We start from the raw sequence: 23,546 nt of genomic DNA on the forward strand, positions 1-23,546 counted from the left end.
AATGGTAATTTTCTATTTATTAGTTGGAATTCTACTATAAGAAAACATTCTTCCACTTACCTACTTGCTTATTTATTTAATTGTTTTTTATTTATATCAGTATGGACTCAGATATTTTATCCTCTGGGTTATAGCTGTTGTTATCATTATTCACTTTGTTGCTCAAATTGTCCCAGACTTTGCCATTGGGAACGCCTTTAGGTTGGCATCTGTGTCCTTTCAGCTCAGGAACGTAGTTTTTGGAAGGTGCCCATACTTAGGAAGGGTTATTAATGCTCGTAGGGTGAATGGCATGTAAGATACGAGACGTGGGGAGAGAGAGTAGCAGATGTGTCTTTGCCACTCAGGGACTGTATGCTACAGAGCTTGTGCTAAGTGAAGGTCCATCTCCATGTGCTATCACAGCAGTTATTTACCATTGCTTCTTTATCTCAGTTTTTCTTTTCTCAAATTCTTTTATTTTCTTATTCCTGACATCAGAATTAGGGTTATTACTAGTTCATCCTCCCCTAATTTGTTCCCTCAATCTCCTGTGTGCCTGTCTGCTTCCTTTATTGCCGAGTGTCTGGCTTTTTTACTCTTCCTCCATTATCTCTTGGCTGATCTATTTTATACCTTGATAATATGGCACTTTTCTTACTTAGAACAGTCTCAGACATTTTCTGTCAGTCTCCATTCAGTTATACCTTTTCGAGAGTGCCTTTCCCAACCTGACCTGCCTCAATTTTCTTATACTTTGTGTAATCACTTATTGTGATTTTATTACTTTAGTATTTTCCTTCCATTTAGTCTAGAGTCTAGACTTGTTTTTAAGCTACATAAAGCTATTATGTTGTCTGTCTTTATATTCTCTCTTTCAAGGTGTCTAGCACATCATCAGATGGCTTATTAAACTGAATCCAAGATTGTCAGCATTCTTGAGTTCTATTCATCATCCTGTATCCTAAGGCTACATCTTGTTTTGTCTATAGAGAGTATGGAAGAGTCGCTTCTGGTGCATTTAAATTAACTGTGTAGAAAAAAATATTACTGATATTTATTTCATAGTCATTTATTTTCTAAATTGTAGGGACTGAAAAGAGTCTCCAGTTTGGCCTCCAATTTTGGTGATTTTTTTTTTTTTTTTTTCCTGGCCACAATGTTTAAGTCTCTTGAGCCAGGAGAATCCAAGCAAATGGCAAGTTCATAGTATTGTTGCCAGAGCATTTAATATACCTTGAAGAGGTTGTAATTGTCCACATTTTATCAATATACATTTTTAAAATAATGAAAATTGATCTTAGTCAAGTGTTTGAATGTTTATATGGACTCGATGCCTTCACGCTCGTGGTCTCTGTGGTGTTAGGCCAGTGAATGGAACCAAGTTTTTTTTTTTTTCTAGTCTGATGTTGCCTCGCTCAAGGAGCCAGTTGCCGTTGAGCTGGTTCTGATTCACAGCAACCCCATGTATGTCAGGGGAGGGCCATGCTCCATAGGGTTTTCAATGGCTGGCTTTTCAGAAGTAGATCAGACCTTTCTTCAAGGCATTTCTGGGTGAACTCAAACCTCCAACCCTTTGGTTAGCAGCCGAACATGTTAATTATGTGCACCACCCAGGGACTCCCTCTCAAGGGGCAGACATTTTGTATCCTGTCTGTTTACTGTGGCAGTACACAAAATAGTTGACATCTACACATATGGACCTGTTGCTTTCCTTTGGCTGGAAAACATGCTTTTGAAAAATAATAGAGCTGTACTGTTTGACATATGAATGTGCCTCAAATGATGTCTCATACCAGTTACATGAGGAACTAATTGTACAGAAAATTAGTTGAATAGAGGAAAGATTAAAAAAATTACATTACTTTTATTGTTGTTGGGATATGTTTTTATTCTTTCAGTTTTTTTTGTTGTTAAAAAATTTTTTTGTTAAAGTATACATACACCTTTCTACCATTTAGTTGTAATGTTATTTTGATTATATAATTTAAAACAACTAATATAGTACATTCATCTGATATATAGTGTATTTTCACACACGCTTGCTCCCGTTACTTCTAGGTAACTAAACAACTTTGATAAGGTCAGGGGAAAGTGGCAGTGTTGCTGGTAAAATGTGTAAATGTTTTTTTAATTTCCCAGTAGACGTGGGATTAAACAAGACAAAAGAATGACTGAATGTGTGCCTATAATACTGACTAAACTGGCCCTTTAATGAACGTAAAATCTTTTTATTTCCCACTGCATCCTCAGTTCACCTGTTTGAGCCACAACTCTAAGAAAAATGTCCAATCTGCATTTCTATAACAGAGAAGGAGAGTGGGCAGACAGTGAGATTATAGCTTAAGCAAATCATTCAGGTGATTTTGCCTTTGAGTTTCTAGATGTTAAATCTGATTTTACTTAAGTTAAAGCCTCATGGGGATTTTGTCTTTGTTTTTTAGGGTGACGCAGACTTATGATGCAGGTGCATGTATCTACTTCTATTTTGCCTTTAACTACAGGGGAATTAGTGACCCACTGACTGTGTTTGAACAAACTGAGGTAATTATGCATACATTATTAATTTAAATAAACATGTACTATTGATGTATGAACTTTAGTTGAACTCTCTGTAATTACACATAGTTTACCTGGCTGCTGGCCCATAGAAATGAGAAGCATACTATTCTACGGACCTGTATACTAGATTATGGGCTTAAAATTAATATCCTCTATACCTGTAGTCAGTGATTCTTTGGATGCTACTTTCAGTACATAATAGCTGATTAAATAGCAAAGGACTATACGAATCCTTGATACCACTTTGTCAGCCCAACCATCTTCCGGTGGTGGCTTTGGTTGAGGTCAACAGCTCTAATGCTTTTTATCCATGTTGTAATATCATTCTAGGCTTGCAGTTTCTTTGTTTGCTAAAGCTGTGTATAGGCCATTGAGGTTCCTTGAGCAGGTAACTTTTATAAAGCCATCTATTTTGATGGCCAATGTTTCTCATTACAAGTATGCCTGGAGGTGACACAGACTAGACTCAGAAGGAGCCAGAGCTGACCTGTAGGAGACCGAGGTTTGTTAAAGCCTCAGGTGTCCTGGTGTTTTCCCTTCACTGAATGCCTGCCAAAGATAGTTCTGCAGGACGGTTTTCAGTCACATATTTTTAGACTTAAAGTATACACAGAGTTCGGCCTCCTCCTATTCCTTCCCTGCTGTTTTATAGCTTTTTCTGAGGTATAATTGAAATACAGTAAACTATGCATATTAAAAGTATACAATTTGATGAGTTTTGACATATGTGTATAACCTTGAAACCATCACCCCAATCAAAATAGCGAACATATTCATTACCCCCAAAAGTTTGAGTATTTTCCCATCCCCTGAGCCTTTCAGTGCTTCGGTGCTGTACCATGGCTACCCAAAAGCCCCTTTCCTTCAGTACCACAAGAGTGAAATTATTCCCTCTTTCTCAGTCCAAACTGCCATTCTCTAGGTGTTACTGACCTCAAGTAGTTATTTCTATGATTATTTAAAATAATTTGTTAGAAAACATAGTCTCTTAGAGCAGGGACTAGCTTATTCATGACTCATTTGAAAACCCTATATCCTAAATGATGAGGGTTCTTACAGATTACTTTGCAGTGAGATGTAGCCTTTCTGTGCCACCTGGGCCCTTTCCTCCTCTAGCCTAACCCCTGATGGTTTTTACACACCTGAGTAATTCTGAGTGGTTCAGGGCAGTTTAAATATTTCACCTTATGGCTATTATATATAGGACTGGCAAGTAATTTATCCCAAGGCATTGGCCTAAGACATGTTCTCCATAAGGGTTTTTATGGTCGATCCTTTGTAGCCTTGTAAGTAAACCTGACTCTGTTGCTCACTGTTATGATCTTAGGTGAATAACCTATCTAAGCTTCATTTTCCTTATCTGTGAAATGGGAGTAATTATTAATTATTCCATAAGATTGTAATGAAGAGAAACGAGATGCTGTAGGCAAATTGCTTGGCACTTTCCTGGGTATACATTAAGCAGTCAATAAATGTTAGTTACTAATACTTGTTGGTATAGTGAGAAGTTTACTCCACATGCACAGAACTTTTTTTTTTTTTCTTTTAACAGTTTAGTGCCGCTGGTGATCTGATGGTCATATCATTTTGCCACCTTTTTTCCCCCCCTAGCATTTTAAAGTGGTCTTTGTAGACATTGTGACTGTTCACTAGAAAAAAGTTTATAAGGTTAGACTGTACATTTTAATTGCTTTTTAAACACAGTTAACCTAAGAGAGGAAAAATAGGCTGCTAGCTTATTATTTAACCAAGGAAGTATGTGCCTCCTTTGGATTTACTCTTTCACTCCAGATTGAAATCCAGCAATTGTTTGTTGTATTGTTTCCACATACAGGCAGCTGCTAGAGAAGAGATCCTCGCTAATGGAGGGAGCCTGTCACATCACCACGGAGGTATTCTTTTGGTGGGGTGGGGATAGAGTTTCTAGTATTCCTTCTTTTTAAAAACACTTGGTTCAGTACAGTGCTGGGGGAAAAAATCCTAATATGAGTGATTTGAGAGTACTTGAGATTTCTTAAAAGTTTTTTCTGTTTTAGAACAGCAATTACTAAGGTAGTCTAGGTTGAGGTAGTAACCAACAGAAGCTTGATTAGATAAGTCTGTCTAGATAGAACCTAGACAGCCTTCTGAGTTCTCAGGGACCTCAGGTTACCGAGAGAATATCCCAGCTTGCCTGGCAGATATTTGACCATTATAGCAAAACTTTTTACAGGAAAAAAAAAAAAAAAAAAAAAACTGCATAAGTGTTTTTCAACCACTATTGGAGTGTAGCTGGACATCAGTTGTGCTATGTATTGAAGAGCAGTTCGCTCTGCCCACCCAAAACTCCGTAAACTAATCAAGACAGGATATGAAAAAATCTCTTTTCAAGATTTTAATGCTGTTTTGTTATTACTTGTTGATCGTTGTGGTAAATGTCAAATTTTACCAGAGAATTCATCACATCACCAATAAAAATTATTATATCAACCTATGTTTACTAGCAGGCTAACAAAAGTATAGTACAAGGCAATCTTCCTTAAAAGCTAAGTAATGGCCATTCTGTCTTTAAAATTATAATTTTTGAAGTTACAATGGAAATTTATTCTTACCGTATCCCTCTTAATATAATTTGATACTTAGACAAATAGAAATACATAGATTTTTTAATGCATTTTTTCTAGAGAGAAGTATGAGGATAAATGACCGCCCAGATTAAGAATTCAACTTCGGCCCTTGCTCTAAAATCTCTATATCCCTCTTTTCCTGCTTCATTCTTCTTCATAACGCTTACTGTCTAACATGCGCTCTCTTGTGTGTGTGTGTGTGTGTGTGTGTCCCCTCCTTGAACGCCATAAGGACGGAGATTTTTGTTCTATTTGTTGCTGTGTACCTAGCATCTAGAACAATGTTTGGGCCCAGTCAGCCCTCAGTACGTGTGTGTAGAATGAATGAAAGATTTTTTTGTGGGAAAAGGAGTAGACTATCCTGAGTCTGTGTTCATGTAATATTATTGTTTGGGGTTTTGGGGGTAGGCTGGAGAAGGCTGCTAATGTGGATGAATGAAATAGATAGTTCCCAGCCTTATTGTAAAAATTTAATCTTTTGCTACCACCTTACTTTTTTCTTAACCCCAACAAATAAATTCTTAACTGACTGATAAGTATTAAGGTGAATAAATTTGTTCTTTCCCTCCTTTTCCTGTTTATTATCCTTTGATAATGGTACTAATGAATGCTAGAATGACAAAAATGAAGAAGGAAGGAAAACGGATATTAGAAACCTCTAAATAGAATTAAAAACTTCTGATTAATCCAAAGGTCTAAACCTAATTTGTGGGGTTTCAGACATGAGGTATTTTATACTTAGATTTTAGCACTTTTTTTTAAAATGTTCAGAAAATCTTTTTATGTGTTCTGTTTTCGGAATGCCACCATATTGATATGTGAGGAACGTAAGAAACATATCATAAAATATTGATATGTCCTTCATTCCAAATTGATTGCATGGTAGGAGGGAGCAAAATAATTTAGCCATAATTAGTCATTTGAAGAAAAATTAAAAGTTCTTTTCTGTGGCCAAAAATTTTGCCTTTTGATACACGTCAGCTGCCAACAATGCATTTTCTCCTTTAAGATCAGGGAATATTGGTTCTGTGTTGTTAACGGTAAGTATGAAAAGAGATGTGATTCTGCAAGAGGCTTAGAATAGCTAAATTGTGTATATAGGAGGAAATAGAGGCTTAATTGTCATGTAGATAACTGGATGTTAGATATTTGCTTAATTGTGAGATGGTGTTCTCAGTTTACTCAAACTTTATACTGACAATAATTCTGTAGAAATTGGAGATGAGAATGATCTGCAGCATTGCAAAGGAGAGTTAAACCAACAATTTTTTTCTCTTGCCAATGACACTTTATCCCTTTAGGAACTATGAGGATATTCAAGTCCCTCCAGTAATAAATATCCATAATCTGAGAAGCTGAAAGTCTAATAGGGCAGTGCTGCTGATATTACTTATTCAGATATACCCCTAGACACTGAGAGCACTTTGGCAGGCATGGACAAAGGTACATAGACATACTTGAAATAATGTATCTGTTAAGCTGCCATTATTTAAAAAAGAAAATACATATAAATTTACATAACAAAGGGTTAAACAACCCTAGTATAAGTTTATTTAAAATTTATGTTGTGTTATCTGTGAAAGCTATGGTATTAGTCCATTGAATTAATCCATACGCATAAATAGGAGTTAATAAAAAGCAGTAGTTGAAAAATGTAAATCTTAATTTACCTGTGATACCATATTTATTCAATTTTTGATCCCAAAACAAATAATGTAAATAGCTTCCTGTGATGTTTTTGATACAAAGTTAATACCTTTTAATATTGTTGTGTAGTCTGTTTTCCCTATTATAAATATTAGTAGCCCTGTAGGCAATAATAGGGTTTCAAAGAATGGCAGTCATTCCCCCTGAAGGACCTTATAGCCTAGTAGAATAAAACAGTATTTCAGAATGCTGGAGCCCTGGTGGTACAGTGCTTAAGAGTTCCGTTTGCTAACAGCCAAAAAGATCTGCAGTTCAAATCCATGAGCCGCTCCTTGGAAACCCTGTGGGGCAATTCTACTCTGTAGGGTCACTGTGTGTCAGAATCAACTCGACAGTGGTGGGTTTGGTTTGGTTTTATTGGTTTCGAAAGGTTACTGATCAAAACTGGTGAGCTTATGATGTCATCATCACTTTGATCAAGGTCCGAGTCTATCCTTTTCTTCAAAAAATCATTCAAAAAAGGGATTTTAATAAACATGTAAATGCTATAGAGTTGAAACAGTGAAAAGAAGGGAGATGGAGTAAGGGACGGAATTAACATTTATAAAGCTGTTAATATTTGCTAGGTACTCTATATAACTTAATCTTTTATCGTACTTAAAATGCTGTGGAATAGATCTTATTTTATTCCTGTTTTTCATGTGAAGACCCTACAGCTCTGAGTGGTACCAGAGTTTTACCCAAAAGTATCAGCAGTAATTAATTGTTGGTGCCAGAATTTGAATTAGAAAATTCCTCTTGCCACCGTGCCCATTGCTGACTTCTTCCTTAAAAGCCTGAAGTATCTGAGATGGGCAAAACCTAAAAAGACTGAAAATGACAGCCTTTGAAAAAAGGCACAATTTTTTAAAAAATATGCACTATTTTAGCAAATTATAAAATGAAGAAATGCGAAATGTTACTATTTTTCTTTTATAATACAAAACCCCTGTTTCTATAATTTTGACATTGTCTAAGTCAATTACTTACCTTACTTTAGATTTTAAAAGAAAGGAATGAAAATTTTAATTTCCTCATCATAGATATTTCATGGAAACCCTGGTGGTGTAGTGATTAAGTGCTATGGCTGCTAACCAAAGGGTCCAGCAGTTATGGGGGCAGTTCTACTCTGTCCTATAGGGTCGCTGTGAGTCGGAATCGACTTGACGGCACTGGGTTAGATATTTCATTGTTTTCTCAGTTCTTACTCATAAGTCAGTTTTGCTTTCTCGTTGTTTTGTATTTCCTGATTATAGACTCCCAAAATGTTGGTGGTATCATGTAGTAAAACAAATGCAGGTCAGAGTGTATTACAGTAAAATTCCTTGTATAATTTATATACGTTTTCAGGCTCTAGGCTTATAGACTGTTATTTGTTGCTGGCTCCCAAGTTTGACGAAATAATCTATTTCCATAAATTATTGGCTTGAAGTTGAATGTAGCAAGATTTGATCACATATTAATTTGAGAAGTTCTGCCTCATTTAAATATAAACCTTATTTCTGTCTTATTCTCATATTTTTATATTTTATATGGTCAAAATATGGCCACATGGAAACAAATGCTAAACTATCTGGTTTCCTTTCTTGCTTAGAAAAGAAAACCAGGTAAGTCTGAATACAAAATATATTTCACGGGTACTGGTAAAATGAAGATGCATTCCCTTTGCCACCTTGTCCACTTCCTAAATTGATGGAGGGCTCAGCCTCGGCCACCTTCATTCCTCTGTGAGCACTCACCCCCTCGGTCATTATTTCTAGTCCCGTGAGTGGAAATACTATCTATACCATCTACATGCAGAGGACTCCCAAATATATCACCTCTGCTGCCACCACTACCCTGGCTGCAGTCACTACCTTCTCCTGCTGGGACTATTGCATTCGCTGCCTCTCAGGTCTGTCTGCTTCCACTCTTGCTCCCCTGCTTTTATGTCTCTTGCTGCCAGAGCAGTCTTTTGAAAAAAAGATCAGTGATTTCTCCTCACATTCAGAATAAAATCTGAACTCCTTATCAAGGCCTTCAAGGATGTACATGATTTGCCTCTCTGTCGTCATCTCTCATTGTTCTGTCCTTCTAGCAGTATTGTCCTTCCCGCTATTTCTCAGACGTACTATGCCCTTTTCCCCATCATCTATAACCTGCAGTTGGTCTCACTCTTTAGGAATGTCTCTTACAATGTGTATGAAAGAGAAAGACATTCTCTTCACACTACTGGCTATAAAATATGCTACAGAAAAATGCTTGTCTACTTAGAGATAATTATCTAATTTGTATATTTCAGATGCCTGCTGCTATTCAGTGTAGTTTCATAAAGCAGAAACCTTTTCAATATAAACTTAAAATAGAGAGTGTGTCTAATTATCCTGCCAAACATATTCAATACTAGAGCTTTTGAGAGATCACTTATTTTTGTCTATTGAAAAGGTTTTACTTAATTTGCACCCAGAACTTAAAACTGTAGTTGACCTCATAGAAGCATCTTTATTTACTGACTTTCAGGCAGCGTCATGATACTCTCAGTACCATTTTTGAGTTCCAGAGTGGAAGGGCTGGGGGTGGGAGAATATTGATGCAATTTCTCTTAGAGTGTTTGGCCTGTAATTGTGATTAATAACAGTTCCTTTTGCTATCTGGAAACAGACAGGCTGGTTTGTCTGCCTACAATCATGCCGTGATAAATGGAGCTATTTTAACTCTGGCTTTGTGTATCAAAGAAAACAGATGTAGTCTGGAACTGGAGGCTCTAGGAAATATAAAGCCTGCTTAACTTAATCTTCTGAATGCTTGTTTTTGTAACTGATGAGCTGGTCAGTTTAAACAACAGCGTTTATGTCAGCCACATATTTAATTTCAGTTTATGACTTAAGTTTTTAAGTTGTTCATTTGCTAAAATTACACGTAAAGTCCTTGTCAGGAAGTAAAAAAAAAAAAAAGCTTGATTAAGTATAACCGGTCTTAGTTTAAATATTGATGTCTTTACCTAACCAAAATTATTTCCTATTGTTCAGAGAATAATCACAGGGCAACTGCTTTTAGCTTTTTTTTGTGTGGTCTTAACAGAATCCAGTAGTATCAGAAACTTTAAAAGTAAAAGGAAACTGCTCAAAAGAATGATCAAAAGATCAGCTTTGGGGCAGTTGGTTGAGAACCTATAGTGTGAAATAAAACGTACAGTTGGAAAGGAAGAAATAAAAATCTCCCTATTTGCAAATGAGAGGAGCCTTGGTGGCGCAGCGTTTAAGCACTCAGCTGCTAACCTAAAGGTTGGCAAGTTCAAACCTATCAGCCACTCCATGGGAGAAAGATATGACTATCTACTTCTGTAAAAATTTACAACCTTGGAAACTCTATGGGACAGTTCTACGCTGTCCTATAAAGTCACTGTGAGTCAGAATCGACTTGAAGGCAACAAGTTTTTTAAAATATCATTTGCAAATGACAAATTTTTTAATATAGAAAAACCTAAAGAATCTACCAAAGAAAAAGCTCAGGAAAATTGTAGGATACAAGATCAGCACACAAAAATCAGTCACATTTCTATGTGTTAACAATGAAAAATTAAAAAAAAAAACCATTTACAATTGTTTCAAAGAAAATTAAATACTTAAGCATAAATCTAACAAAACATGTTGTTGTTATGTGCTATCAAGTTAATTCTGACTCACGGCAGAACTGCTCCATAAAGTTTCCTAAACTGTACTCTTTACGGGAGCGGATCTCCGGGTCTTTCCTCCTGAAGAGTGGCTGGTGGGTTTGAACCATTAACCTTTCAGTTAGCAGCCGAGGGCTTAACCATTGTGCCACCTGGACTCCTTCTGACAAAACATGTACAAGATCTGTATTCTGAAAGCTGAAGAATGATGATAAAAGAAATCAAAGAAGACCTGTGTATGTAGGGAGACATACAGTGTTTATGGATTGGGAGACTTGACATAGTAAATTGATCTATCTGTTTAATGCAATTCCTATGAAAATCCCAACAGAGATTTTTATAGATAGTTGTTAGGTCTGTCAAGTCAATTTGAACTCATAGAGACTGCATGTGACAGGGTAGAGCTGCCCCATAGGGTGTTGTAGGTTGTAACCTTCAATGGAGCAGATCGTCATGTCTTATCTCCTGCAGAGCCACTGAGTGGGTTCAAATCACCACCAGCCTTTTGTTCAAGAGCTTAATCCTTGTACCACCATTTATATGGAAAGGCATAGGGCCTAGAATGCTAAATCAATTTGAAAAAAAAGAATAAAGTGGAAAGAATTGCTCTACCCACTATTAAGGTTTACTGTATAGCTATGGAAACCCTGGTGGTGTAGTGGGTAAATGCTATGGCTGCTAACCAAAAGGTCAGCAGTTCAAATCCAGCAGGTGCTCCTTGGAAACTGTATGGGGCAGTTCCACTCTGACCTTTAGTGGTTGAGTACTATAGCTGCCAACCAAAAGGTTGGCAGCGCAAATCTACCACATGCTCCTTGGAAACTCTATGGGGCAGTTCTGATCAGTCTTATAGGGTCGCTATGAGTCAGAATTGACTCGATGGCAATGGGTTTGGTTTTTGCTTTTGTTTTTTTTAGTGTAGTTACAGTAATCAAAACAGTGTGGTATTGGTGGAGAGATACACACATAGATCACTGGAACAGTACAAAGAATCTGTAAATAGACTGACAAAAAGTGTCCAGCTGATTTTTGACAAAAGTACAAAAGCAATTTGCTGAAGGAAGTGTAGCCTTTTCAACAAATGATGAACAGTGATGCTGGAACAGTTGGACATCCATAGGCCAAAAACAAAAAAAGAACCTTAACATAAACCGCACACTTTCTACAAAAATTATTCAAAATGAATAATGGACTTAGATATAAAACAAAACTTGTAGGAAAAAAAAAAAACAGATTTCTTCTATGGCCCAGTAGTTTTTTAGTAATGCATTATTTAGTTTCCATGTATTTATTTTCCTTGTTCTTCCTTTTATCGATTTCTAGTTTTATACCATTATGGTCAGAAAAGATGCTTTGTATAATTTCAGGTTTTCAAAATTTATTGAGGCTCGCTTTGTGGCCTAAGATGTGGTCTGTTCTGGAGAATGTTCCGTATGCTTTAGAGAAGAATGTGTATTGTTCTGCTGTGGGGGCGGGGTGGGGTGAGTGTGTTCTGTATATATCTATGAGTTTCTTTCAAGTTGTTCTGTCCATCGTCAAAAGTAGTGTGTTAAAATCTCCTACTGTTGTTGTGGGTCTGCTTCTTTCTTCAATTCTGTTAGGGTTTTTTTTTTTTTTTAATAAATTTTGGCATTGGGTGCCAATTGTCATGTCTTGATAAATATATATCATCTTGATATATATATAAACATACACACCATGTTTTTATGTAAATAACATGCGCCTTTTACGTTTGTTTGCCAATGGCACCTTCCCCCTAGAGGTATTTTCCTAAGTACAGCTATGCCTTTTTTTTTTTACATGTTGTTGTAAAAAAAAATTAGCATAGTGTGCTTAGGGAAATACCTCACGGGAAGACACTGTTGGCAAACAGAAAGCGTGTGTTAAACTTGTGTAAAAATACGGTATTCATATACAGCCATGCATCGCATAAGGTACGTTCAGGCAACATCCAACAGCATATAGTCTGTGGTCCCATAAGGTTTTTTTTTTTTTTAAATAAATGGAAAGCAGCTCTCCTTTTATTTATTATTTCTCCCTGATGTGCAGCTAATTCACTGACTGTGCAGCATAGCGCCTGCTCTGCCTCCCCCACTCCTGCCACGGTCTCTAGGCCTGTCCCTGGGTACTCACAGGGTCCTGGTGGTGGCGATGATAGCTGCATGTGATCAGAAAGCAGCCGCACCAACAGATAGTGGCAGCCAGGACTGCCAAAAGCAGCCACGCTCCTGGCACCTGCTCACCCGCTCCCCGCCTAGTCCCCATGGCCACCTCTCTGCATCCCTCCATCATGTGCCCCCAGCCCTGCATGCGAATGTGTGCAGAGTCTTGACTGGCTGCTGGTGTAGCCCCTGCCCAGCCCACAGCCATACACCTGGCAAGGCCAGCCTCCTGTATCCAGCGGATACACCTCTTAGGCTTTGTCTGGCAGGTAAGAGGCCTCCAGTGCTGCCGGGTCTGGGCTGTTTAGGCAGGTAGAACAGCGGATGGGTCTGGGCAACCCGGAGACTGCCTGTATATACTGTGATATTGTGTTTACATAACATATTGCATAATGTCCTATTTCACAAAACATATTGTGGGCATTACGTGATGCACGATTTATGTATAATAAAGTACAGAGGGGACATAGTCACAGTCACCTCCCAGACATAAGCAAACACCTCGCAAGGTTGGTTTACTAAGTTTGAAGGCTTAGGACCATAGTCTTATGGGACAACTTGGTCAGTTGACACAACACAGCCTCTGAAGTTTATGTTCTACATCCTAGTATGTTAAGTAGTGTCTGGCGTGTCAAAAACTAGCGAGTTTAAGATATAACTGTTGGTCTCTACTCGTCTGGAGCAAAAGAGAAAGAAGGAAACCACAGACTCAAGGAATATAGCCTATAGGATTAATTGCCTACACAAACCACAGCCTCATCTATCCTGAGACCAGAAGAACTAGATGGTGCTCAGCTGCCACTACTGACCATTCTGACCAGGAACACAATATGTGGTCCTGGATAGAATGGGAGAAAATTGTAGAACAAAATCTAATTCTTACTTTAAAAAAAAAAAAAAACAGACCTACTGGACTGGTAGAGACTAGGGAAACCCCGGAGACAATTGCCCGGAGATACCCTTCAAATTTTGAACTGAAACGATTCCCGGGGGTCACCTTTCAGCTAAACAACAGATTGGCTCATAAAATAATACCACCTGTGAGTCCTTTAAAAAGAAAAAAATCATCTATATGAGATCACATGGTCAACATTTACCCTAAAGCATTGATGAGAAGGTCAAGGAGGATAGGGAAGCTAGATTAATGGAAGCATGAAGAATGTTGACCTGATGTAGAAAATGTAACCAGTGCAACAAAGGACTTGTATCTAGAATATACAAAGAACCCTCAAAAGTCAAATGTGAAAAACGAGCAATCTAATTAGGAAATGGTCAAAAGAAAGAGGAAACATCTCACCAGAGAGGATATACAGATGGCAGATAATCACATGAAAAGACGTTCCACATCATTGCATCACTACACACCTGTCAGCATGACTGAAGTAAAAAAAAAAACGGACAACACTGAATGCTAGTAAGGATGTGGAGAAACTGGATAACTCATAAATTGCTGGTGGGAAATGTAAAACACTACAGCCATTCAAGAAAACAGTTTGGTAGTTTCTTTTAAACTAAAAACGTAGCTGCCGTAAAACCTAGCAATTGCACTGCTGGGCGTTTATCCTAGAATAACGAAAGCTTAAGTTCACATAAAAACTTGAACATGAGTGTTCATAGCAGCTTTCTTCACTGTAGTCCCAAATTGGAAACAGCCCAGATGCCCTTCAGTGGGTAAATGGTTGAGCAAACTGTGGTATATTCATATCACAGAATACTACTCAGCAATACCAAACTATAAAAAGGAACAAATGATATCATGTAACAACCTGGATGAATCTCTAGGGAATTATACTGAGTTAAAGAAAAAAAAAAGGCCAGTCCCAAAAGATTACATACTATATAATTCTATTTAGATAAGATTTTCAAATGATAAAATTGTATGAACAAGAACAGATTAATGGTTTCCAGGAGTCAGGGATGGTAGGGGTGGGGGTGTGACTATAAAAGCAACACAGGGATCCATGTGGTCATTGAACTGTATCTTTGTGTGTGTGTGTGTGTGTGCTTTAAGTGAAAGTTTACAATTCAAGTCAGTTCCTCATACAAAAACTTAAATACACATTGTAATGTGACCCTAGTTGCTCTCCCTGCAATGTAACAGCATTCTCCTCTTCTTTACCCTGTGTTTTCCGTGTCCGTTCAACCAGTCCTGTCCCCCTCTGCCTTCTCATCTCGCCTCCAGACAGGAGCTGCCCACATAGTCTCATGTGTCTACTTGCTAAGAAACGTACTCCTCACCAGTATCATTTTGTGTCTTACAGTCCAGTCTAATCTTTGTCTGAAGTGTTGGCTTTGAGAATGGTTTCAGTTTTGGGCTAACAGTGAGTGTGGGGACCATGATCTCTGGGGTCCCTCCAGGCTCAGTCAGACCATTAGGTCCGGTCTTTTTACTAGAATTTGATGTCTGCATCCCACTTTTCTCCTGCTCCATCAGGGATTCTTTATGTCCCCTGTCAGGGCAGTCATTGGTGGTAGCCGGGCACCATCTAGTTCTTCCAGTCTCAGACTGATGGAATCTCTGGTTTATATGGCCCTTTCTTTCTCTTGAGCTCATATTTTCCTTGTGTCTTTGGTATTCTTCATTCTCCTTTGCTCCAGGTGGGTTGAGACCAATTGATGGTGTCTTAGATGGCCGCTTGCTAGCTTTTAAGACCCCAGACACGACTCACCAAAGTGGGATGCAGAATGTTTTCTTAATACACTTTGTTATGCCAGTTGATTTAGATGTCCTCTGAAACCATGGTCCCCAGACCCCTGTGCCTGCTGCTTTGTCCGTCAAAGTATTTGGTTGTATTCAGTAAACTTCCTAGCTTTTGGATTAGTCCAGTTGTGCTGACTTCCCTGTATTGTGTGTTGTCCTTCCCTTCACCTAATGAATTGTATCTTAATTGTATCAGTGTCAATATCCTGGTTGTGATTGGTCTTTTGGTACCCATCAGATGAGTATAGCATTTCCACCATTGAATCCTTATTAGATTACCATATCAAAAAAAAAAAAACCAAGCCCACTGCCGTCGAGTCAATTCCGACTCATAGTGACCCTATAGGACAGAGTAGAACTACCTGATAGAGTTTCCAAGGAGTGCCTGGCGGATTCCAACTGCCGACCTCTTGGTTAGCAGCCGTAGCTCTTAACCACTACGCCACCAGGGTTTCCTAGATGACCATAAAAAAAAAAAAAATTATTTATTTATTTATTTAATATTAGAAAACCTGTTTTTCCCTTTAAGTTAATTTTTTCCTTCTGTTTCTTTTTGTGACTGGCCTTTTCTCACAAAATTTAGTAAGTTAATTATATTTTTCCACTGAAAAAATGTAGTAATGGATTCCCAGACCAGATTGTGAAACCCAGCTTCACCTATAATTTAGCTGAACATTAAAGTATTCTAGCTATAAAAAAAGCTATACCATAGGTTAAATATTTGAAATGACAGAAAAAATCTGTATGAAGAGTCACCCAATCCCTGCTCCTTCCCACCAGTGCAACTGCAGATGCCCAGTCCAAGGTAAAAAGGGCCAGGGACAACATTGTGTTTGCCGTTTATTTGTTGGGTGCCATCGAGTCGGTTCTGACTCGTAGCAACCCTGTGTACAACAAAACGAAGCACCACCTGGTCCTGTGACATCCTCATGACCGTTGCTGCGTTTGAGCCCATTGTTGCAGCCACTGTGTCAGTCCATCTCATTGAGTCTTCCTCTTTTTTGTTGACCCTCTACTTTAGCAGGCATGATGTCTTTCTCTGGGGACTGATCCCTCCTGGTAACATGTCCAAAGTATGTGAGAGGAAGTCTCGCCGTCCTCGCTTCTAAGGAGCATTCTGGCTGTACTTCCAAGACAGACTTGTTCATTCTTCTGGCAGTCCATGGTATATTCAATATTCTTTACCAACACCATAATTCAAAGGCATCAGTTCTTCTGTCATCTTACTCGTTGTGCAGCTTTCACATGCATATGAGGTTATTGAAAATACCATGGCTTGAGTCAGGTGCACCTTAGTTCTCAAAATGGCATCTTTGCTTTTTAACACTTTAAAGAGGTCTTTTGCAGCAGATTTGCCCAATGCAGTATGTCATTTGATTTCTTGACTGCTGCTTGCATGGTTACTACACTCAATACCTGGAGTAGTATCCAGCCTCGGATGTATCCCTAGGAGAGAATAAGTGGCTTGGGTAATACCACTTCTCTTTGGACCTCTAAAGAGAGTTTTCATTCTTCCCAGCAATTTTCTATCCAGGGCTCTCATAAGTAAGATGTTTGTTACTTCGAGAATTTCTGAACTACATTATTATTACACAATAATTAACTATACTTAGTTTCATGTGATTAGCAGTTAATTCTAATAGAGGTTTTATAGTATAGCAAAAGTGACTTTATATGAAATTTATTTTTAATGTTGTTGTAGAGCTGTGTTGCCCAATACAGAACTCACTAGTCTACATATGACCATTTAAGTTTAAATAAATAAAGATAAAAATTTACTTCCTTTATTACACCAGGCACATTTCAAGTGTTCCATATCTGCACGTGGCTAGTGGCTACTATATTAAACAGTACAGATATAGAACATTTCCGTTACCACAGAAAGTTCTGTTGAACGGTGCTGTGAGGCTTTATTTCATATATATTTTCACCTATTGGCTAGGAAAATAGCCAAAAAAAATCACTTAAATTTTTTTCTTCAGTAGATACCAGAATCAATTCTAAATTTTAAAATAAAGTAACATTTGTCATTAATGGTTGATGTTCTCAGTGTAGTTTATGTCTAACCACCTTTTCAAGAATTTCTCTTGACTCAGTCAGTAGTTTCAAATTTAGAGCAAGGTCACCTTGCAAATGACAATAAGCCATTTGCTGTTAATACAGTTGGCTGTAATAATGAAGGTATGTTGTCTTTATAGAAATGATAGGAGTTCTTAGGAAACAGACCTTTTGGAGCATATAGTGCAAGCTTTCTCAATCTTGGCAGTGCTGACATTTTCGTCCAGATAATTCTTTGTTGTCAGGGGGCTGCCCTGTACATTATAAGATGTTTAATGATATCCCTGGCCTCTACCCACTAAGGCCAGTAACATCTCAGTTATGACAACCAAAAATGTGCCCAGACATTGTTAAATGTGGTGGGGGATGGAGGTAGAGGGAATTTCCCCAGTTGAGAACCACTGATATAGTCCAAGGAGTTCCAGAAATTTTGAAGGAAACAATAGTTTGAGGTTCAGTGACATACCTTCTCCTGTCTTAGCTCCTACAGAATAGCTCTGAATATATTTGAGAGGTAATCAAAATACAGGGAATGTAAGGCAGATATAATCAGAGGAAATTAAGGAAACCCAGATTGCTTTCCCTGAATAGTTGAGTCCTTACTCCTTATCTAACATGGCTTATGAATAACTGTGCTTGAATTTTTTTATTCAGCTAACATTTATTGAATTCTTACTGCACTGTGCCCACCGTGTTTTACACTAGGACAAAATAAAATAAAATGTGGCTCTAATTTTCAAGGAGTGTGTCTTAATTTCTTAGTGCTGCTGTAACAGAAATATCACAGGTAAAAAAAAAAAAAAAAAATTTTTTTTTTTTTTTTTAGGTGGCTTTAAATAACAAAAATTTATTTTATCACAGTTCAGGAGGCTGGAAGTGCAAATTCAGGGCATCATCTCTAGGAAGGTCCTTGTCTCTTTCAGCTTCTGTAGCCCTGGCATTCCTTGGATCCTTGCTGATCTTCACATGGCATCTGTCTTGCGCCGTTTCTGCTTGCATCTGTGTTTAATCTTCTCTTTTTATAACTCAGAAGTGATTAACATAACAAGGAAAATTCTGTTTCCAAATAGGATTGCATCCACAGGTATAGAGTTAAAATTCCAGTACATAATTTAGGGGGACACAATTTAATCTGTAACAGAGCATATGATGGTTTCTATCCCTTTTCTACCCTTTCTATGGTGTTATTTGACCTGTTCACTTGGTTTGGACTTTATCATATGGGCAGTGATTGCCACTATAGTTTAAACTTCTAGCATGTCAGGCCGTCTTTGGGGGGGTGCATAGCAGAAATAGCACTTGGTTTTGGTCCTGAGGGCAGGTTGAATCCAGCTCTCGTGATCTGTTGTCACCCTGCTAATTAAAAGTTTTTTTCTGCTTCACAATCTCGAAAGACCTATTTATGGCTCTGTGAGCACTTAGAGCTGTTAATATAAACTGCACAGATGAAATTCAACATGAAGAAATCTTCCATTTTAAATATTCATAATAAGAGAAAAATCTTAAAATAACACTGAATTTTAATTGCTTTGTAACATCCATAGTACTATGAATTTGTTATCTTGTTATCAGAAGTTTTATTAGTAGACAATAAAGTCATATGATTTCATAAAGAAATCAGTTGGGATTTTAGTATCCACTAAGCATTCAACTTGGAGTCCTGGTGGCACAGTGGTTAAGAACTTGGCTGGCAACCAAAAGGTCAACAGTTCCAATCCACCAGCTAGCTGCTCCTTGGAAACACTATAGGGGCATTCTGCTCTGCCCTATAGGGTCGCTATGAGTTGGAGTTGACGCGACAGCAATGGGTAAGCATTACCTTTTATAGAATCTTGGGTAGTCATATCCTATCTCATACTCCCTTAAAAGCTACATGTTAGCGTTCACGGTCGGAGGCCTGTTGGCTAACACTGAGCATGTACCACCACTAAAACCAACCAAGCAAAAAGCCAGTGTGTCTTTTAGCAAAAACAAATGGACAGCTAAACCCTCTTTTCAGGTTAAAACCCCTCTAAAGAAACATCATCACCATCAGATCACCAGGCATCTCAAAAAATGGAAATTTCCTGTTGTCTTTCTCTGTTCCCACCAGTACCTAGCAAGTTCCAGAGTGTCAGAACCTCATTTGTCAAGTGATTGAGTGTTCCTCCAGCACTAGTCCCTTAAATAATCCCCTAGCAGTTTGGTGGGATTAATTAAATCCTGAAATACAAACTCGATGCTCAGTTCATTCCTATAAGCAGCTAAATCTAGATTTTCTTTTTTAAATCTGACCTATAGAGTAATGTTTACGTGTACAGGATGTTCAAACTAGAACTTTCAAAATAAAGTTATAATAACGGCTTCTGCTTTGGCTAAATTTTATTTCTGAGCTTTAGCTTCAATAATCTTCTGAATTTTCTTGAATTTATGACCTATTCATAATTTTTTTTAATATGTAAATAATCTTTTTCCCTTTATAATCAAATTCATAGATTTAAAAAAAAATTAGTATTTTCTAGCTTAAAGAGAGCTCTGGCTAGCAGACCCCAATATTTAGCTTTTTAAAGATGGGACCATTCGGTAGTTTCTGCTAAGCCTTCAGTCCCTTAAACCACAGAGAGTAATTCCAGATAATTTTTGGTGGCTAGGCTGGCCACCATGTACACGTCTGTTCACCCACACATGTCTGTTCATTCGTTAATGCTGTTGATCATACTACAAAATACATTATTTCTTGGAGCTGTTCACATCCAAAGGGAACAGCCTGTGATTTTGAAGACTATCCCCAATCCTTCCATTTTCCTGTTTCTAAAGTAAAATTTTTTAAATGTACTGTATATTTTGGAAGAACACAAAAATCTTTTTTTATCCTGTCTGGATATACATCATTAGAAATTAAATTATAAAAAGGTGAAATCCATTTTTAAGCACACAAAAATTTCCATTTGCTTTCAGTAATGTTCAGTATTTGGCCCATCATTTTGGTGTCTTTTTACGTCTTAAGACGCTTAAAACCTAGCGTGTTATATTTAAAATAATAGTGAATTATGAAATACAGTGTCCCTATCTTGTTTCCAGAGGTGGTGGGCTTGGCTTTTTGTAGCTCTAGTGTTGACTCTCAGGCTAGGTTTGTACTTCTAAAGAATGAGAAATCAAAAGTAGTATTTGCACACACAGCCATGCATACCCACATCAGATGAGCCAGGTCTAGAAAGAGGAATAGGCTTCATGTGGTATGCATGAATGTACATGTGAGTTTTCAGTGGATACATATCACATACAAGGAATGTTGAAATAATCTTAGGCCACCTTTTATTTGCTGTTTTTACACTCATCCATTCTCCCCTTCCCCAATATGGCATATTACATAAATGATACATAAAAGTATCATTGCTTCCATTTCTGAAAACAATCTCTTCAAATATTTGAGCAGCTGCTATGTAGTTGTGTAGATATGTGTAACACGTGTACAGATTAGTATAATCAGGTAATTTCTGAATGTCTTAGCAGTGTACAATAGGGATTGTACAAAGGACGTTGTTGAGAGTGATATTAGCTCTGTAATAAAAGTCTTCCACTTTGAAGTAAGATCCCTCTCTGAGATTAGGGCCTTTGGTGTTGTGTCTTCATTGTTTAATTTGTTGATTCCTCTGAGGCAGTCGCAGAAGGTTCTACAAAAGCTTAAGAAGACTATTTCCAGTAATTGTTATGAAGGCACATTTAGCATTTTCACTCAAACTGTTGTTTTCTATTTGTACACATATCCTACAATGCGGTTGATTTCAGTTGTTCAGCAAAACCAAAGATTCCTAGTCCCTTTAGTTGCATAAGCTGTGATTTTTGACCCCAGTTCAAATCCTGTTATCAGTGGCAGAAGCAGCTCAGGACCTGTACCATCAAGGGGTTAAACTCTTTCATCAAATATGTTTATGAAGGGCCGTCGCTGTGCCGGCCGTACTGCCTTTTTTTGTTGTTGTAACTTTCTAGTTCAGTAATCAAATGCATGTTAGATTGATTGTTGTAAAAGTATAAACCATAGAAAATTTGACAAGATAGATGTGTAAATTATCCTTCTGACAGAACTAATGATGCACTCCGAGCACCTTCTGTTTTCCAGCACTTGGTGAGCAACTTCATTAAATATGCAGTGGCTGTTGGGTGGCTTCTCAGACGATGGTTCAGTTCCTTGTGGAATTGCATTATTACTAGAGATGTAAAACCTGGCAGACAAGCTAGCTGTTGGGCATCCTGCTGAGGTTCTAATGTGCTCCATCTTGTTGGAGCAGTTGTTTGCAGTCTTTTCAGGACAATTACATCCATAACCACAGGAGACATTCACTGAAACTATATTACAGATAACAGTAGAGACTGGCATTGACTGCCCCTTGCCCGTCTCTCTTGAGCAGCCTCAGTGTGGGCAGCTTATGGGAATGCCATTTCTGTGCTCACAGAGGAGCTGTTCATTTATTTATTTTTAATCCCTTGGGGGAAGTTCTGGAAATAACTGGTTTGTAACTTTTTTAAGTTTATAAAAATTATAAGATACTAGGATTGAAGAGCCTTTAGAACTCATAGATTCCTCTTTGCTGATGAGAAAACTGGAGCCAAAGCATTGTGGTGGGTTGTCCTTTAGGGAGATAGAAGATGACTTGGTAGAACATCCTTTAGGCGGTAGAGACTTAGTAAGTAGGAATTTGTACTGTCTTCTGGTTTTAGGGGTCTCTTTAACAAATTTCTCTTCTTGAATTTAAGACTCCCTTCCCCCATCTTGTGGAAACCCTGGTGGCGTAGTGGTTAATTACTACAAATGTTTTTCCCCCCCCCCCCAAATCTGCCAGGTGCTCCTTGGAAAACCCTATGGAACGGTTCTACTCTGTCCTGTAGGGGTGCTGTGAGTTGGAATCGGCTCTATGGCAGTGGGTTTGGTTTTTTTTTTTTTTTTTTTTTTGATCTCCCGTCTTGGAAACCCTGGTGGCGTAAGTGGTTAGGTGCTATGGCTGTTAACCAAGAAGTCGGCAGTTTGAATCCGCCAGGCGCTCCTTGGAAACTCTACGGGGCAGCTCTACTCTGTCCTGTAGGTCGCTATGAGTCGGAATCAACTCGATGGCAGTGGGTTTGGTTTTTTTGGGTCCCCCATCTTAGTACCAGCAATGTTATTTCTAGAAGCCAAGCAGAAATATTTTTCCTTGTGAGGGTGTTATGCTATTTAATATTTTTGTAACAATTTGGTAGTTTCCTGCAGAACTGGACACAAAAGATAGTTTGAATTAAGTTTGAAATGGTATTTAACTTAAGGTTTCCAAAAGGCAGATGCTACAGTGTATCACAGCAGCCTTAATGACAGGCTGAGTACTTTAATGAAAGGTTTCTTATTTTGGTTGACGAATTAAATCACTGTTGATAATTTTGAATCATTAATGAACATTCGTGGAAAATGACCATTTGAATTCAGTTATTACAATAATGTGTTTGTTGAGAAGTGCTAACCACAAATAGTCTTAACTGTAAATTAAAAGATTTTTCTATTTCACCATAGATAAACCAGAATATTGCTTTGTTTTTTAATGACAAAGTATATATTCTTTCTTGCAAAAGTTCAACTTAGAAAAGGTTATGTTTTTCATTAAGTACCGTTTAAAATATAATTTATGCTGCTAACTATTATGTTACTTCATTATTAGCAGAATAAATTACCAAGACCTAGAAAAAAAGAAGGGGAACATAATACAGTATATAAAAAGCAGAAGACTATGTTTAAAATGGGTTAGGTATTTGATCTTTTTAGTACCTTAAAAAATCTCTAATTCTGGAAAAACTGTAGGAAGAAAGTAGCCATTAGGTGGGAACATACAAATTCACTTAAAAGTAATACAAAAAGAAAATGTAAATAGAAAGCTTCATGACCAGATTTTTTTTTTTTCTTATGCCTATTAAGGGACAGATTTTCTTCTTTTATTTTTTTTCTTAGCTTTTGTGCCCCTCAAAATATATCCTGTCAGTTTTGCTATCCTGTATCCAACAAATTCATCTGGATATTCTGTTTTTCTTTTGTTAGCTTCATTTTCTCTGAAACTTTGACCTATTCTGGTAGTTAAGACGGTGTGTGTTCTTTTGAAAAGCATGTTTTTCTCATTTTGCTGTTTGTAAAATGGGCCATA

The 23,546-nt window shown here is 37.7% G+C and overlaps 1 protein-coding gene across 1 annotated transcript in view; it reads left to right on the plus strand.

Moving 5' to 3' along the window:
* AGPS (alkylglycerone phosphate synthase) overlaps positions 1–23,546 on the plus strand; it is a 166,153-nt gene that overhangs the window by 136,414 nt on the left and 6,193 nt on the right. Inside the window, exons 18-19 of the mRNA XM_049887540.1 lie at positions 2,424–2,523; positions 4,376–4,433. Coding sequence (XP_049743497.1) covers positions 2,424–2,523; positions 4,376–4,433 — 158 coding nt within the window. The remainder of the gene's footprint in view (positions 1–2,423; positions 2,524–4,375; positions 4,434–23,546) is intronic.

Source organism: Elephas maximus, chromosome 6, assembly GCF_024166365.1.
Source record: "Elephas maximus indicus isolate mEleMax1 chromosome 6, mEleMax1 primary haplotype, whole genome shotgun sequence".
Taxonomy (NCBI): domain Eukaryota; kingdom Metazoa; phylum Chordata; class Mammalia; order Proboscidea; family Elephantidae; genus Elephas; species Elephas maximus.